Source organism: Salvia hispanica, chromosome 5 (assembly GCF_023119035.1).
Source record: "Salvia hispanica cultivar TCC Black 2014 chromosome 5, UniMelb_Shisp_WGS_1.0, whole genome shotgun sequence".
In the NCBI taxonomy this organism is placed as follows: Eukaryota; Viridiplantae; Streptophyta; class Magnoliopsida; order Lamiales; family Lamiaceae; genus Salvia; species Salvia hispanica.
Window position 1 is genome coordinate 23,067,235 of NC_062969.1, and position 15,179 is coordinate 23,082,413.

At 36.3% G+C, this 15,179-nt stretch overlaps 1 protein-coding gene across 7 annotated transcripts; it reads right to left on the minus strand.

Annotated features, from left to right (window-relative positions):
• Positions 1 to 8,251: 8,251 nt before the first annotated feature.
• On the minus strand, positions 8,252 to 14,059 carry LOC125188751 (autophagy-related protein 18g-like). 7 transcript variants are annotated; one of them, XM_048085785.1, is made up of 9 exons: positions 13,619 to 14,020; positions 12,656 to 13,114; positions 11,768 to 12,187; positions 11,390 to 11,626; positions 10,456 to 11,280; positions 10,220 to 10,380; positions 9,356 to 9,489; positions 8,652 to 9,119; positions 8,252 to 8,564 (listed from the first exon to the last, which is right to left on the minus strand). In XM_048085785.1, the coding sequence occupies exons 1-8, from the start codon at positions 13,769 to 13,771 to the stop codon at positions 8,653 to 8,655; spliced, it is 2,856 nt and encodes a 951-aa protein (XP_047941742.1). In that variant the 5' UTR covers positions 13,772 to 14,020; the 3' UTR covers positions 8,252 to 8,564; position 8,652. The 7 variants fall into 7 exon arrangements, 5 of the variants coding, with proteins under 5 accessions (XP_047941742.1, XP_047941743.1, XP_047941746.1 ...); XM_048085786.1 differs by lacking the exon at positions 8,252 to 8,564 and adding an exon at positions 9,596 to 9,663 and having other exon boundaries at positions 8,697 to 9,119; positions 13,619 to 14,040; XR_007170769.1 differs by lacking the exons at positions 8,252 to 8,564; positions 8,652 to 9,119 and adding exons at positions 9,596 to 9,663; positions 9,758 to 9,840 and having other exon boundaries at positions 9,416 to 9,489; positions 13,619 to 14,059.
• Positions 14,060 to 15,179: the final 1,120 nt, after the last annotated feature.

Consider the following 15,179-nt stretch of genomic DNA (forward strand, 5'->3'; position numbering starts at 1 on the left):
TGAAAAGAGAGACAATTTTGATTATAGTAAATGTTTGGGTTTAGGGGTGAAATTAATTGGAAAGGGTTTATTAGGCGTGTGGATTAGTAGGGATAGGTTGAGTCAAAGTGTCGATAGCTGGATGGACGGTGCCTCATTTTATTGGCTTTTCCATTTAATCCTCTTCCGGATTTAGTTTCATAATCTCAATTTTTTGAGTGGAAAAATGAAATTAATTTAGATTTTGGGGTGGGGTGATGGTGACGTGTGGAGGCACGTAATAAATATGACCGCTGCCTAGATGGTGCCACGTTGGAAGAGGGAGAAGAGTGGACGCACAGCTGGAGGTGGTCCCGCTTCAGCTCTGCTGTGATCCTCTGTATCGCGGTGCAGGATGGAACTGCACTTTTGTACCTTTTGTTTGTTTCTTGACTTAACTCATTTTCTGTCAAGTTTCAGAGACTTGACTGTCAAGTATGTGTGAGCTTCACTGATATTTGATGTGTTTTAACTTTAAATTTGTGGACTAATATACATATTAATTTACTATTTTTAAGAGTATTATTTTCTATTCCAATTTGATTGAGTCGTATTACTTTTTGAGATGTTATAATTTAGTCGAGTCATTTTCCTCTATAATAATAAATAAAACATCAAATTATTTTTAATTTAATTCATCTTATGTTTTGATCTTTCTTATCTCATCTACTTTATTATCTTTCATATTTTATTTTATTTATATTAGTTTCATTTCACACAAGTTTTCAATTTTTGTGAAAAAAATGTCTCAATTAAATTAGGATAAAGAGGGTATATATTATTTGCATTTGTCTATAATTAATCTCAGTACTTTTATGGCTCAAGTTTTAAGATTGATATAAAATCTACTCTATTTGTCTCAACGAATATTAATTTTTTTTTGTTTCAATCAAGATGAATCATTATTAAAAATAAAAATATTTGTATTTTTTATTATTGTATTCTCTATCTGTAGGGATCAGACCACTCGGGATTCGCTAATTACCGGGACCTCTTTATTGCAAATGATCTGAGATGGCTAATCTCAGAGTTACAAGCCAAGATACAAAGTATACAGTCGAACTATACAATCTACTTGAAGCTAACAAGATACAAGGAACCCTAGCACTAATAAGAAACCTTGACCGGTTCTGATTCCATAGCTATCTCTTTGAATCTTGACCTGCACACTAAGTAGAACAGTTAGTATAGAAAGAACTCAGATCCTAAAGGATCTGACACAAGAGTAATCAGAAAAACACAAGTAATAAACCGAGGGACTTTGGCTCAGGTTGCACACGCAACTTCACAAGGGCCAGAGACCTCCACCGTCTACACCACGAGTCACAAAGGAGCACCGTGAGACTGAACAACCCAGAAACCCTAGGGATTAACCGATTACTACTTCACAGAAGCGATTCACCACAGAAATCACAAGGTCTCGTCTCAATCACCAAGAACACAGCCAGAACATCACCAACTGCCTCTCACACACCAAGATCTTCTCAATACTTCACCGAATGCAAAAGATCAGAACTCAACCGTTCGATCACCAACAGATCCACCTCATCAACACAACGTTGAAAGGATCTCACTCTTCCTCACACAACAAGAGAAGGAATGATCGGAGAAGATGACCGGAGAAGAATGAGAGAGAGAGCAGTTGCTAGAGAGAAGGCAGAGCAAAGAGAGAGAGGGAGATCTAAGAATTAGAAACGGCGGATAGGGATAGAGTGAGTTTAACTACTCACAAAAAACACACCCTAGATCCAACGGCCAACATTCACAATCCGGGTGATAATGCCACGTGGCAGCCATCGGTTAATCCCAGGTAAGTTACGGGCCACAACACATTGGGCCACAAATAATAGAATCTGGACTTCGAATTAATTAAGCCCATAATTAATTCATCCAGCCCAATTCACAATTGGTCCATATATCTCACATACTCCACCTTGGACCACATTGGGTAAACAGTGGAGAGCCCTGGTCCACGTGTGTCTTCATCACAGCCTACAAGGTAAATCCAAGACACCAAAGAACAAGGTTCATTAGTCAAGGAAATACCAGGTTGCCTCTAGGCACCAGAGGACTAAGGTCCATTAGCCAAAGAGGTCTTTTGACCCATAGACACTAGAGAAACAAATCCTCAAGTCTGGGTCATATTATCCGAGGGACATGCAATGCTAACCACAATCAAAGTGCAATTTTTTGATGCATGAAAGCAATTTATCAACAGATAGACACTTAGTGCCCATATCTGCTGGGTTTTGATCAGTGTGAATTTTATGCAATGCAATCTCACCCTTTTCAACAACATCTCTAATAAAATGAAACCTAACATCTATATGTTTGGTTCTATCATGAAAGACCGGGTTTTTGCACAACTGAATAGCAGATTGACTGTCAGAATATACAACAGGCAAAGACTTAATAAATTTCAGTTCAGAGAGCACTCCCTTGAGCCAAATGGCTTCTTTCATGGCTTCTGTTATAGCAATGTATTCAGACTCAGTTGTTGATAGAGCCACTATGTGTTGGAGTTGAGACTTCCAGCTGATACAAGACCTACACACAGTAAAAGCATAGGAAGTAGTGGACTTTCTCTTGTCCCTATCATTAGCATAGTTAGAATCCACATAGCCACACAACTCAACACCATCATCACACTTTGAGTAACACAGACCATACTTAGCAGTATGTTTCAAGTATCTCAACAACCATTTCAAGGCTTCCCAATGCACAGGGCCTGGATTAGACATGTATCTACTAAGCACAGAGACAGCATAAGCAATATCAGGTCTGGTACTGACCATTAAGTACATCACAGAACCAATAGCATTTGCATAGGGAATCTTTTTCATGGCAGCAATATCATCATCAGACTTAGGACAAAGATCTTTACTCAGTAAAAAATGTGCTGCTAAGGGAACAGAAGCAGTTTTAGCAGCAGCCATATTAAACTTTTGAAGAATCTTAAGTACATAAGGCTCTTGGTGAAGCACCAGGATAGACTTCTTTCTATCCCTGAAAATATTTATCCCCAATATTTTCTGAGCATCACCAAGGTCCTTCATGTCAAAGTTCTCACTTAGAGCAGTTTGCACAGACTTAATAGACTTTAAACAAGGTCCCATTATGAGCATATCATCCACATAAAGCAACAGAAAAACAGGAACACTGCCAAGATCTTTAACATATAAGCATGCATCAAAGGTGCTCCTAACAAAGCCTAGCTTCTGCATACAAGAGTTAAATTTGATGTTCCACTGTCTAGGAGACTGCTTCAAACCATATAAAGCCTTTTTTAACAAGCAAACATGATTGGGAAACTTAGGGTCAACAAAACCTTCAGGCTGTTTCATATAAATGGGTTTATCAAGATCACCATGAAGGAAAGCAGTTTTAACATCCATCTGTTTCATTTCCCAATTAAAGTGAGCACACAAGGCTAACATAAGTCTGACTGTGGTAAATTTTACAACAGGGGCAAAGATCTCAGTGTAGTCTACCCCCTCTTGCTGAGTAAACCCTTTGGCCACTAACCTGGCCTTGTACCTAAAACCATCAATCTACTTGAAGCTAACAAGATACAAGGAACCCTAGCACTAATCAGAAACCTTGACCGGTTCTGATTCCATAGCTATCTCTTTGAATCTTGACCTGCACACTAAGTAGAACAGTTAGTATAGAAAGAACTCAGATCCTAAAGGATCTGACACAAGAGTAATCAGAAAAACACAAGTAATAAACCGAGGGACTTTGGCTCAGGTTGCACACGCAACTTCACAAGGGCCAGAGACCTCCACCGTCTACACCACGAGTCACAAAGGAGCACCGTGAGACTGAACAACCCAGAAACCCTAGGGATTAACCGATTACTACTTCACAGAAGCGATTCACCACAGAAATCACAAGGTCTCGTCTCAATCACCAAGAACACAGCCAGAACATCACCAACTGCCTCTCACACACCAAGATCTTCTCAATACTTCACCGAATGCAAAAGATCAGAACTCAACCGTTCGATCACCAACAGATCCACCTCATCAACACAACGTTGAAAGGATCTCACTCTTCCTCACACAACAAGAGAAGGAATGATCGGAGAAGATGACCGGAGAAGAATGAGAGAGAGAGCAGTTGCTAGAGAGAAGGCAGAGCAAAGAGAGAGAGGGAGATCTAAGAATTAGAAACGGCGGATAGGGATAGAGTGAGTTTAACTACTCACAAAAAACACACCCTAGATCCAACGGCCAACATTCACAATCCGGGTGATAATGCCACGTGGCAGCCATCGGTTAATCCCAGGTAAGTTACGGGCCACAACACATTGGGCCACAAATAATAGAATCTGGACTTCGAATTAATTAAGCCCATAATTAATTCATCCAGCCCAATTCACAATTGGTCCATATATCTCACACTATCTACTAACACATAAAATAACGACGTACAAAATCTTGTGTCGTCTAATAATGGGATCATTTTTCTTGAGATGGAGGAATTACTACTATATGCAATAAAAATGAAATAAGATAAATAATATTGAGTAAAGTAGTATACTACTCCATCCGTCCCATATAATATGCACCATTTAATTTTTTGGCACAAGATTTTATGTAATGTTGTTTTGTGAGTTATTGAACATAGAGTGAAGTAAAAGAAAGGAAAAAGTAGATATAATATTAATATGTTTTAGTAAACATTTCGTTTTTAATGGGACAAAAAGAGAGTACTATTATTTGGATTTGGGGCCATATATTGTGATGGGAAATTGAAAATGAGGTCTTGAATACAAATATATAATAATGTTTGGGACTTGGTATTGTTTCATTGAAGATTTGAATCAATCATCTTTTAATATTTTTTTTATATGATCGAAACCAGTATAGCGGCATTTATTTTTTTGTGAATCTACTTATTTAATTAGTATTTATTTATATAGTTATTTAAAAGTTCTAACAATCATATGTTAAATTTTATAATCACAATATTTTTAACTGATGAGATAATGTTGTTTTCTTTCTAGAAACAAAATGCATTATGATCATTAAATAGTTAAATATTGTAATTATAATATTTTGAAAGTTGTGCTGAAATTACAAAATCGAGTTGAGATTGTCTCATTTGCCATTACAATTAATTCTATATAGTAATATACATATATCAGTGTGATATTAAATGATGTTTTTTTTGTGTATCCTATGAAATGCGGCATTTCATAAATTGAAGCAAATAAGTGGAACGTTAGAACTTCGAATTCGATTTTTGAAAAGGCTGAATGTGGAATCGATATTTAACTTGAGTGGTACATTTATATCTGAAGTTCGTTACAACGTCGGCTTCATAAATTATGCATTCAATTGTAAGCCTAAACATTTATAACAGTTTGAAATTTATTTCATTGCAATTGGTAGAAAATGTAAAGACAACATCAATTTTGTCCATGCCTGAACATTTTTTTTTTCATTTTGAGGGAAACAAAAAATAAGTTAAAGAATGAAACTAGCTTCTAAATTTGTTGGTCTTTTACAACTAAAAAATCCAACATTAGAAAATGTACGATAATATCATAAATATTAAAATATGCATCGTGTCTTCACAGTTCACACTAGCACAGTTGCACGAGCTTGTTGAAAAAAAAAAAAAGTTGGAACAATATTATATACTACTAGTAAAAGTCCAAAACTAATTATCGTCTATTATTCATCTTCGGCGTCGGTGCATTGAATTCATTTTGATACTTATTTTATGCAATTTACGATTAGAGGAAGAATAATCATTCATTCTCTTCGATAATTTGATAACATTCTCTACTTCCTCCCTATCAGTTGAGACAAGATTCCAACTAGAATTCGTCCTCAAACTGAATAAAATAACATTAATAATTTCAAAATTTATTTATATTTCATATTCTCCCATCCCCTGAAAATAGAAATTTCAAATTTGGTAGAATGGCAAGATTTTATTTATATTTTGCACAATACACTAGCAAATAATTTATTTATATGTATACTTGAAGTAAGCAAATAACAATCTTATTTTATTTGTATTTTGTACAATACACGTATATTACCATACAACGAATATATATTGATTAATATTTTACGAGAGTGCAAAGTAATTATAGAAATGGTCCACTGTCTGTGCATATGTAGCTCAGTAGCCTCGGGTTGACACAATAAATTGATAATGTAGTCTATTGCATGATATCAATTTTCAAGATCCCTATTGTAATGAGTTTTATTACACTACTAAGAACTGAGCACCATGACTTATGATGTTTAATTTTCCAATGACACTTTACAGAAGATACTAGTTTAAACACGTCTCCCTAACCTATCTATATCTGGATATAGTCTATAGGGGGTGTATTAGGGTTCTTCACAGCTCTTTGGTGTTAAGCTTCAAACAAATTGCAGCCCTTGGATCATTGAATTGGATGGTTATGATCAATGCATTATTAGACTATAATGTTGGTAGACTTTAATGTCGGTATAAGACTAATTATATCACGATCTTCTTAGGAAGGTCTGGATCAAATAATGGAAGAAAACGGTGCATCAAATAATAGCACTGGGCCATGCTGTTAGCTATGAAGCCGGAACAACAATACCTAGTATAGGATATTAAGACGACCATGTTGATTTTTCATTTATTAATTTGATTATAGTAATAGTAATTTATATATAGGCATGTTTTGTTATTTGTTAATTATTCATTTAATGATTATATATATAGGTGAGACATGTGATTGTGTATTAAAGTCTCAGCGGCTTCTTGTTGGAAGCTTATGAAAGACAATTTGTTTGGCCGAAAAGTTGCATATAAAAGGGTCTATTCATAAATGCAAATTCAGGACATTACGATGAATATGCTAATACAAATAGATTAATTGCGCAATAATTTATGAAAACATCAATGCAGATACATAATCATATATATGTAGTACTCCTACACAGTCCTACTTCTTAATTTCTCTTTATGGCACATTTAATTTATACTTTACCATCATTATTATATATAACAAAAACAAATATGGCTTATCAGTATATTAACTAACATAGAAAATCAGTTAAGAAAAACTCAATATCTAATGTACATTAAGATATGTAAGTATGTAACATTCTAGAGTGTATACTATTTTTTGGTTATCTAATTGAGTAATGTGTACAACAAAAGAGATTGAAGTTTTCTTTAAATAGTGAAAAGGGCTCGAGTTTGGTGGTACCAAAGATAATCAAATAGTACTAATGAGAAATAAAGTACTAGTACTACTTACTACTAGTATTCAAGAATCCCATTTTTATGAAGAGTGATCAATATAGTTCGATTTAGAAGCTAATAATGAAATTTGAATTCGAGATATTTAATTTAAATAATATTTACTTGGATTCGAAGACTATCACAAAAAATGCGTAGTAGGAGTAGTTTTTAAAATGGGATTAAGGTGAACGGAAAAATTAGATGAGATTGTATTAGGATTAGGCATAGCCGCATGGATTTCTTGTAGAAATGGAAAAAGGCTCTTTTCCTATTGATTAATGAAATTTTGCAAAGAACGCAACGTGCATTAACCACTTGACAAAAACACAAAACTGCAAATCATTAGTTTAACTGCTGAAAAATATTTCTAGTATTATCACTATAGATAGTATTTTATTTTAGTCAATCTATCTATATATATACACACACAAACTTGTTTTATCAGATCTAAATTAAATATATATTAGAAAAAGAGTCAAAACTTTGTACTAGAAAAAATGAATGAAAGAAGAGTAGACAGAGAAAGATGGAGTGGAAAGTAGATACAATTGTAGCTGTAAATTGCAAAAGTCCCGCAAAACTGAGCATGCTATAAAAAGATAAAAACAAAAGATTCACATTCACAGCACAACTGCACTTGCATATAATCTTTCTTACACAAAACAAAGAAATATTACTCTGATTCATATGGAATTTTGCAACTCTATATAATAAAGGAATCTATCCAGAACTAGACTACTCCTTAAAAAAGAGATTTAAAAAGAAAAGACTACAAATTGGCCCAGCCCAAAACTAAAGGGTTATGGTTTGGAAGATAGAAACAAAATAAAAGGAACGTTAAAGAAAAATAAAGCTTCGGAATCTCAAATACTTTATCTTCATGTAATCCACGTAGAGAGAAAAAGGCTTTAAAAATCGGCCATAAAAATCATGAAATATTAGTACATCTTTTCCAACACAAAATGGCAGATAAAGAAGCATAATATTGATTCCATTACTTTTCTGTAATTCCATTTCATTCTTTTTTCTGTTCATGGAAAACAAATGTTACACAAATTGGAGCAACTGGGTTATGTCATCTGTACAAAAGATGGGTCGATCAAAAATATCGATAATACAGCAAACGTGAGAAAACCATATCCCAAAATTCATCTTCTTATATCAACCCTTCTCCAGAAACAGCAAGAATGTTATATTTACAACAGTATACATACCATACTACAGAGGGTAGTAGGGTGCAGATGTGTATCATGTATCTGGTATATAGTCGTGATTCCTTTTCTGAATAAGCAACCAACCTGCGATTAACACAGAGAAACACATTTTACATCAGCACAAGAAAGGCGTCAAGGATGTCTGCAGCTTTGATTTTCTAGCAGTCTTACCTTATTCAGAGAAATCGAACATCCCACTAATCCAACCTTCCTCTCGAGGCCCTTCCTCATCTTCCAACTTCTCCTCAGGGGTGTCATCACCAGCCTTTGCTTCATGGGTAATAACCTCAGTTGACTGGCAACGATCGAGGAGCTCTGGTTTGTTATAGTATCCCTCCTTAAATAACGGACCAAAATCTACAGTTGATTCGATCCTCGAAGGTATAAGGATGTCTGCTTCTGAGTTGGGATTGTCAATATGCAGCGACTGCATCTCATTCCCCAGTGAGGACGACCTACTGATTGCAGCATTATCAACAAGAAGAATTCTGTTGCAGGTGTTTTGCGAAGGGTATGGAATAATTGCCCTCGACCCCCCCCTGAGACCGGTCTTATCCTCAGCATGACCACCAAGAGTCTGAGGTCTATCAATGGCCATGTGATCCAAATCAAGCAAATTCTCCATTCGTCTGGATGACCCTGGTGTAAAAGTACAGAGCTTGTGTTAATCATGTGACATAACTCAAGATGAAAGATACTGTAAACGTATAATCTCGATAAATGGATGAAAATGAAACTATCATCCGGAAGTAGCATCACTGCAAACTGTACATAAACTACAAATCTTCACATTTTAAGCAGGGCCCAAAACAAATCAAAGTTCCATCGGGGGAAATACACGGTTATCACAAAACCTAAATGGTAACGCATCTTACCTCCTTCTGAGCTTTCTGTAGAGCTAAAAGAGGGCGGCTTGGAATGAGAAATAATACTTGCTCCATCAGTCTTTTCTTTAGTTTGATCACTACTCCCGGAATCACTAAGATGTTTCTCGTCAGCAGGTATAGAACTGCATAAAAGAACCAAGTGAAATGCCGATAGGAAACATTATACACTACAGCTAACCTTGTATCGGAGTACAAAAAACAAATTACAGGAGAAAATGACTTATGTACCAGCTAACCAAATAACCATCATAAAGAGCTGTTTCCTGTTTAATGTTGTGCCAGCAGCTAATGGATGACTAGCAATGATAGATCAAAGAGGCTGTCAATTGCATTTCATGGGAAACTGATTGAGAAATGAGAACTGTAACCATCTAAAGTTTTCAGCAGTACCTCTTTAATATACACTGCATCTTCTGAGAGATTGCAATTAGAAACACTAATACCCATCTAACCCTATGCACATGCCATCCATACTATTCACTCATGAAAATGCAACACAGAAATTGACGATTTAGTGAGACTGTTAGCGCACAAGCAAAATATACTTAAAAAATATTTGTATATCAGAAAGATCGCATTTCACGTACTTGAGATGTGGTAAAGTTTTAAGAGTATTTCAATCAAAGACGTGGTCACTATACTATGCAGTAACCTTTGTTGCTGCTTATCTCAAATTCTTTTAGAGCAGTGGGTAATTTCCTTTCCTCTAACAAGCCTACAAGGAGTTTGCCGGGAAGTTGGGAACTGACAGATCCAACATTTGTAGATTGTATTTTTGAATATGATCCGTGAGGGAAAAAAGAACATACTAGATGTAACTGAGAGAATAATAGCCAAGTATGAGGTACCGACCTGTCAATCCAGCCAGATCTTGTTGCTCTAGGAAAATTATCAATTATTGGCAACAAATCTTTGTGCCTTATCTCAAGCTCATGTGACGAAGCCTTCTCAATTTCATACTCCCCACCTGGACCACATTCTTCGATTGGAGAGTCCATTACGTGGAAATGCATCTAGATCAAGAATGCATATTGAGTTAAACAAGAGCATCATTAATCACAAAAATGCCAGTGACTATAAATGCATACCTTTGACTTTTGCCATAATGGTAACCTGCCAGAGTTTATTTGTACTTCTGCATTTGACAAATACCAGTGAGATCTATCAGGTGACTTCAGAGAATCAGACTTAGCTAGTTTCTTGTCACTAGAACTTGCATTCTCCTGAGAAACCATTTTGGAATCCTTGTCAATTTCCGCATCATGCAGTCCATCAAAGATACTTCCAGATATACACTCCTCTCTTTCCGTATTTTCCAATCTTCTGCATACATCCCACCATTGAGTGGGTTCTACCTTCACCCTTAACTCTTCATTTTGAGGGTTAGCTTGTGGGGCTGACAAAGATCCGGTTCTACTCTCAATCAGTTCAGGGCCCATTGAGGATAGGATGTCATGCTGAACCACAAAGCCTGATGGGGTATAAACTAAGATATGCTCCAGTGATGTACTAGTCGACTTAACATCCCGAGAACCAGTGGAGCCAGTAGAGTTAGAATTATGGAAGATGGCAGCAACAGCTCCAGAAGGCACCCATAACTTACCCACCATTGAAGCAGCAGTATTGCTTACTGAATTAAGTAAGCCAGAGTCACTGCACTTAATCCTGGTGATGGCGGAGAGGGTGCACGTAGGTGGAGGCAAAGAAGGCTGCTCATTTACAGTCAAAGATGATGTAGACCACCATGGCTGAGTGGAAGCTAAAAACAGAGAGGTACCTTGTCCGGGTTTATGTAAAGTATGAAAACCTTCATCTCCTCCATAAGGAGATAGAGCAAAGATATGGCAAGTTCCTCTTGCTGATACAATAGCAATCCACTGACTGCAACGACTAAAGCAGATATCTTGGATGACCTGATGAATGAGACAGGGAAAAACATAGGTGGGAAGGTTAAGAAATGGGTTACGAATGAGAGGAGGGAATCAGTGAACAGTAGATGAAAATCGGCATGCATATACTTACTGCACTTGTTATGCCACGATAAAGCTTGTAAAGATGCACGTAGGAAGTGCTCCAGTCACCAGAACCTGATGCCCCACCTTTATGAGGCATGATCCTAAAGATGTTCATGTTATTTCCGTGCACAGAGGCAGTAACCAGAAGGGTTCCACTTGGGTCAAAACACAAAGCCAGTATTGGACTTGTATGAGCCCTAAATTGTGCTATGACATCCGAGGAAACAAGATCCTTAACAACAATCTGTAATAATTTAAGACAGCGAGGGAAAACAATTACGAGTAGATATAGAAACTCAATATCTCTCAATGATGGAATACTAAATACAAACCTTAAATTTACCAAATTTAATTAAATACCAAGATATCACTACTTTGCACTTACCACTCCCGCATTCTCTGGTTCAGATGCTGCTAGTTTCCCAGCTTTCCAGCCAGGAGAACCACTAGGACTCTCTGGAAGCAGCTCTGGATAATACTTGGAAAGTTTCTTGTACCCCATGTCCCCCAGGTTGAGCAATCCTGCAGCTAAGTTTTTGCTAGACTCCACTGCGTAGCGAGCCATTATGGTGCCGCTACCTGGTGATGTTGATGGACTCACACTAGAGGCAAGGCTTTTTGGACTCACACGCCCCGTATTTAACAGAAATGGGCGATTAGGGGGATAAGCCAACCACCTTGAACCCAGAGCCATTGGACCATAAATCATGTTGATTCCAGATGATCCTTGCTCTCCAACTCGCGGTACAGGATACGTCAGAACTATGAATTTCTTCTCAAGAGTAAGGGTGTCAAAGCAGTAGATCTGCAAAAATAACAAATAAGTTAAGTATCTGTAAGATATCAGGTTCATGAAAAATTGGAATTTGAAGTAAGGACATTAGTGCTCAATCATCTGGTAAATCATACTTGCAATGAATTTCATTCTAACAATCATTTATAGATTGAATATACTAGGACCCGCCAATTTAAGTAACTTTCCCAATTGAATGAAATCATCCCAAGTTCCTCCATAGAAGGCAGGCTTGCCAAAAGAAAAGTATCAAGTCCAAGTCACATCACATAACTGAAAGGGAAAGAAAATGCAAATTCCACCAATCAAGGAATTGGATATCATTATTTACTCAATCACTATCTACACTGCCATGTTAATTTATGCAATTTTTTAATGGCAGCCTTGCTTCTTGTTTTTTTCCTTTTCTTGGGGGCAGGGGATTGTGGTGCCCTAGGGTGCAAATTGTAAACAATAAATCCTACGTCCATGGGTGCTTACTTGTTCTTCGAGACCAATAGCTACTACTCGTGGGCAGCATCTAACCATGAATACTGCTGATTTGAAGTCAATAACCTTTACATATTCATTCGACTTCATTGAGTAAAATCGAACAGCAGTAGGGAGTTCGATCGGGATCCCAAATGACGTATCTGTCGAACTACGTCTACTATTGCCTTGACCAGTACACTGAGCTGATGTCATTCTTTCGTTCTCATTCCCACCAACCACCACCAGTATAGGATGTGATGATTTGTACTTTCCATTACCATCACCCTTTGCAGGAGCTGGAAGCATCTGCAAGAAGGTAACTGGCCCATCACGCCTAGATACCAATTCCCTTATACCAGATGCATCCTCAACATCAAAGACCTGAAAACCTTTCAGATAACCAAGTAATAGTGCACATCTGACGGAAGTAGCACTGAGTTCTAATTTGTCAAAACCAGCCCACAAAACCTGATATAAAAAAGCATATGTATGATCAATGGTTCCAAATTCTAGTTCAAGAAAACTGACATTTAAAATAAACAATGTAATTTCAAATAAATTTGATGTTCAGCAAACAAGAAATAAAACAACAATGAGAAGTTGGTCAAAACTAGTATTAATCAAGAAATTAGTACGACTAAATTCATAGATATAGATAGAAATCAAGTTAGAAAACCTAAAATACGGCAAGGCATTAAACCAATCCAGAAAATGAATGATCAACTTCACGCAACCGTTAGTAATGATCATTAATTATTCGGATCAACTTTGGGCGAAAAATCCAAGTTGGGTCATTTCTCCAAACAAACAAGTAACTGGCGTCTCGGAATCAATCAAGAAGAAGAAAAGGAGTAGATACAAATCATACAATAACAGAATCGACTTCAAACCAGAGTCCCGTATAGCAAGATGAGAAACGATTACGCGGCGGAGACAACAACACAGTCAAGTAAGGAAGTTAGGAATATCGACCTGCTCCTTGCGATCGTCTCCAGGGGAGGAAATGGAGGCGGCGGCAGAGCGCACGGCGGTGCTAGCATTCGTCGACACCGTTTTGATGCAGGACGAGATAATCCTCAAGGAATTAGGCAGCAATTTGGTGCTCTTCCCCTTGCCTTTCTTCATTGCTCCAATAGAGATACTTCCTATCCTCAATCAGCCTTTCCCAAGCACGGAAACCACTCCACCACCGTCGCGTACAGGCCGACGCGTTAGCCGAGCTGCCGTCGATCATCAATTTGTAGGATCGCCGGAGAGAAATGACGACAGCAAAGCGAAACAGCAGCAATAATTTTGTAAAAAAAATTGGTGAAATTTGTGGGGTTTGACTTGGAAGCGAGATATGTACCTTTGTTTACTGTGAATGGACTCGGTTCGATTATATAGTTGCGTTTGTGTGTGTATAGATATAGTTATAGAGATACAGGATTCCCTCCTCTTCAAATGTTTGTTTTGGGGGTAAGCCAAATCTATCCTTGCACCAAAATTCAACTTTCAAATCAAGTCATAATAGTAATTGTTGGGTGAGTATAACTTATATCCTTTTTTGGTAACATGCATAATTGCATATTCATTCTACTCGCTTATATATGTAAACATGATTTTTTTACATTATTGGATTATTATTTTAGTTTTGCGTGCTGTCAACCATTATGATGCAATATCACGATTCACATATGGATCAATTTATATTTATACGTGTAATGTAATTTAAACAACCTTGCAAACTCTTTTTAAAGTTATCTATTAGTCTATTACAATTACAATTACAATTACAATTACGGAGTACTATATAACTACACATATTAAAAGCTAAAAATAACATGTTTTGTACTCCATATTGAATCAACTTTAAAACAATATTCATACCATGACATCTAAAACTACAAACACAATTATACATACAGAAACTAAGGGAAGGGATGCACCCTCTTTAGTCTAAGCAAAGATACATATGAGTGGTTTAAAAGTGACCAAATCCAACCAAATTCAACAAACTAACACTCTTACAAAGAATATTTTATATGTTTATGAATATAGGTAGGTCATTATAGATTACCGTATCAAAATTGTCATGAAATATACCTTATCGAAAATATCACTATGAATATTGTTATCTTATCGATTTTTCCGATGTATCAAAATTTATAGTATAACTATAGTTTTCAATACTGATATCTTATCACCTTTTTAATTTGTTACGACATATTGAATTTTTATTTAGCATATTGAAATAATGTTATACCGTAAAACTTATTTCAGGATATAACGTTATAACGGATATAAAGAAAATAATGTTTCAGAATATTTAGATAACATCTGATTAAAATTATTTATGTTTTTCATTTGTTTAATTGTTTTAACTTTTCAGCATAATGTATTTTACAACATACATCAAATTCGGTACCGTAATATAAAAAAAATGTTTATATTATTATTGCATCAAAATCTTTCAGTACAATATCATATTGTGCATACTTTTGATATTCACAATATGTGTTCAACAATATAAGGTGATATAAAGGTATTTCAA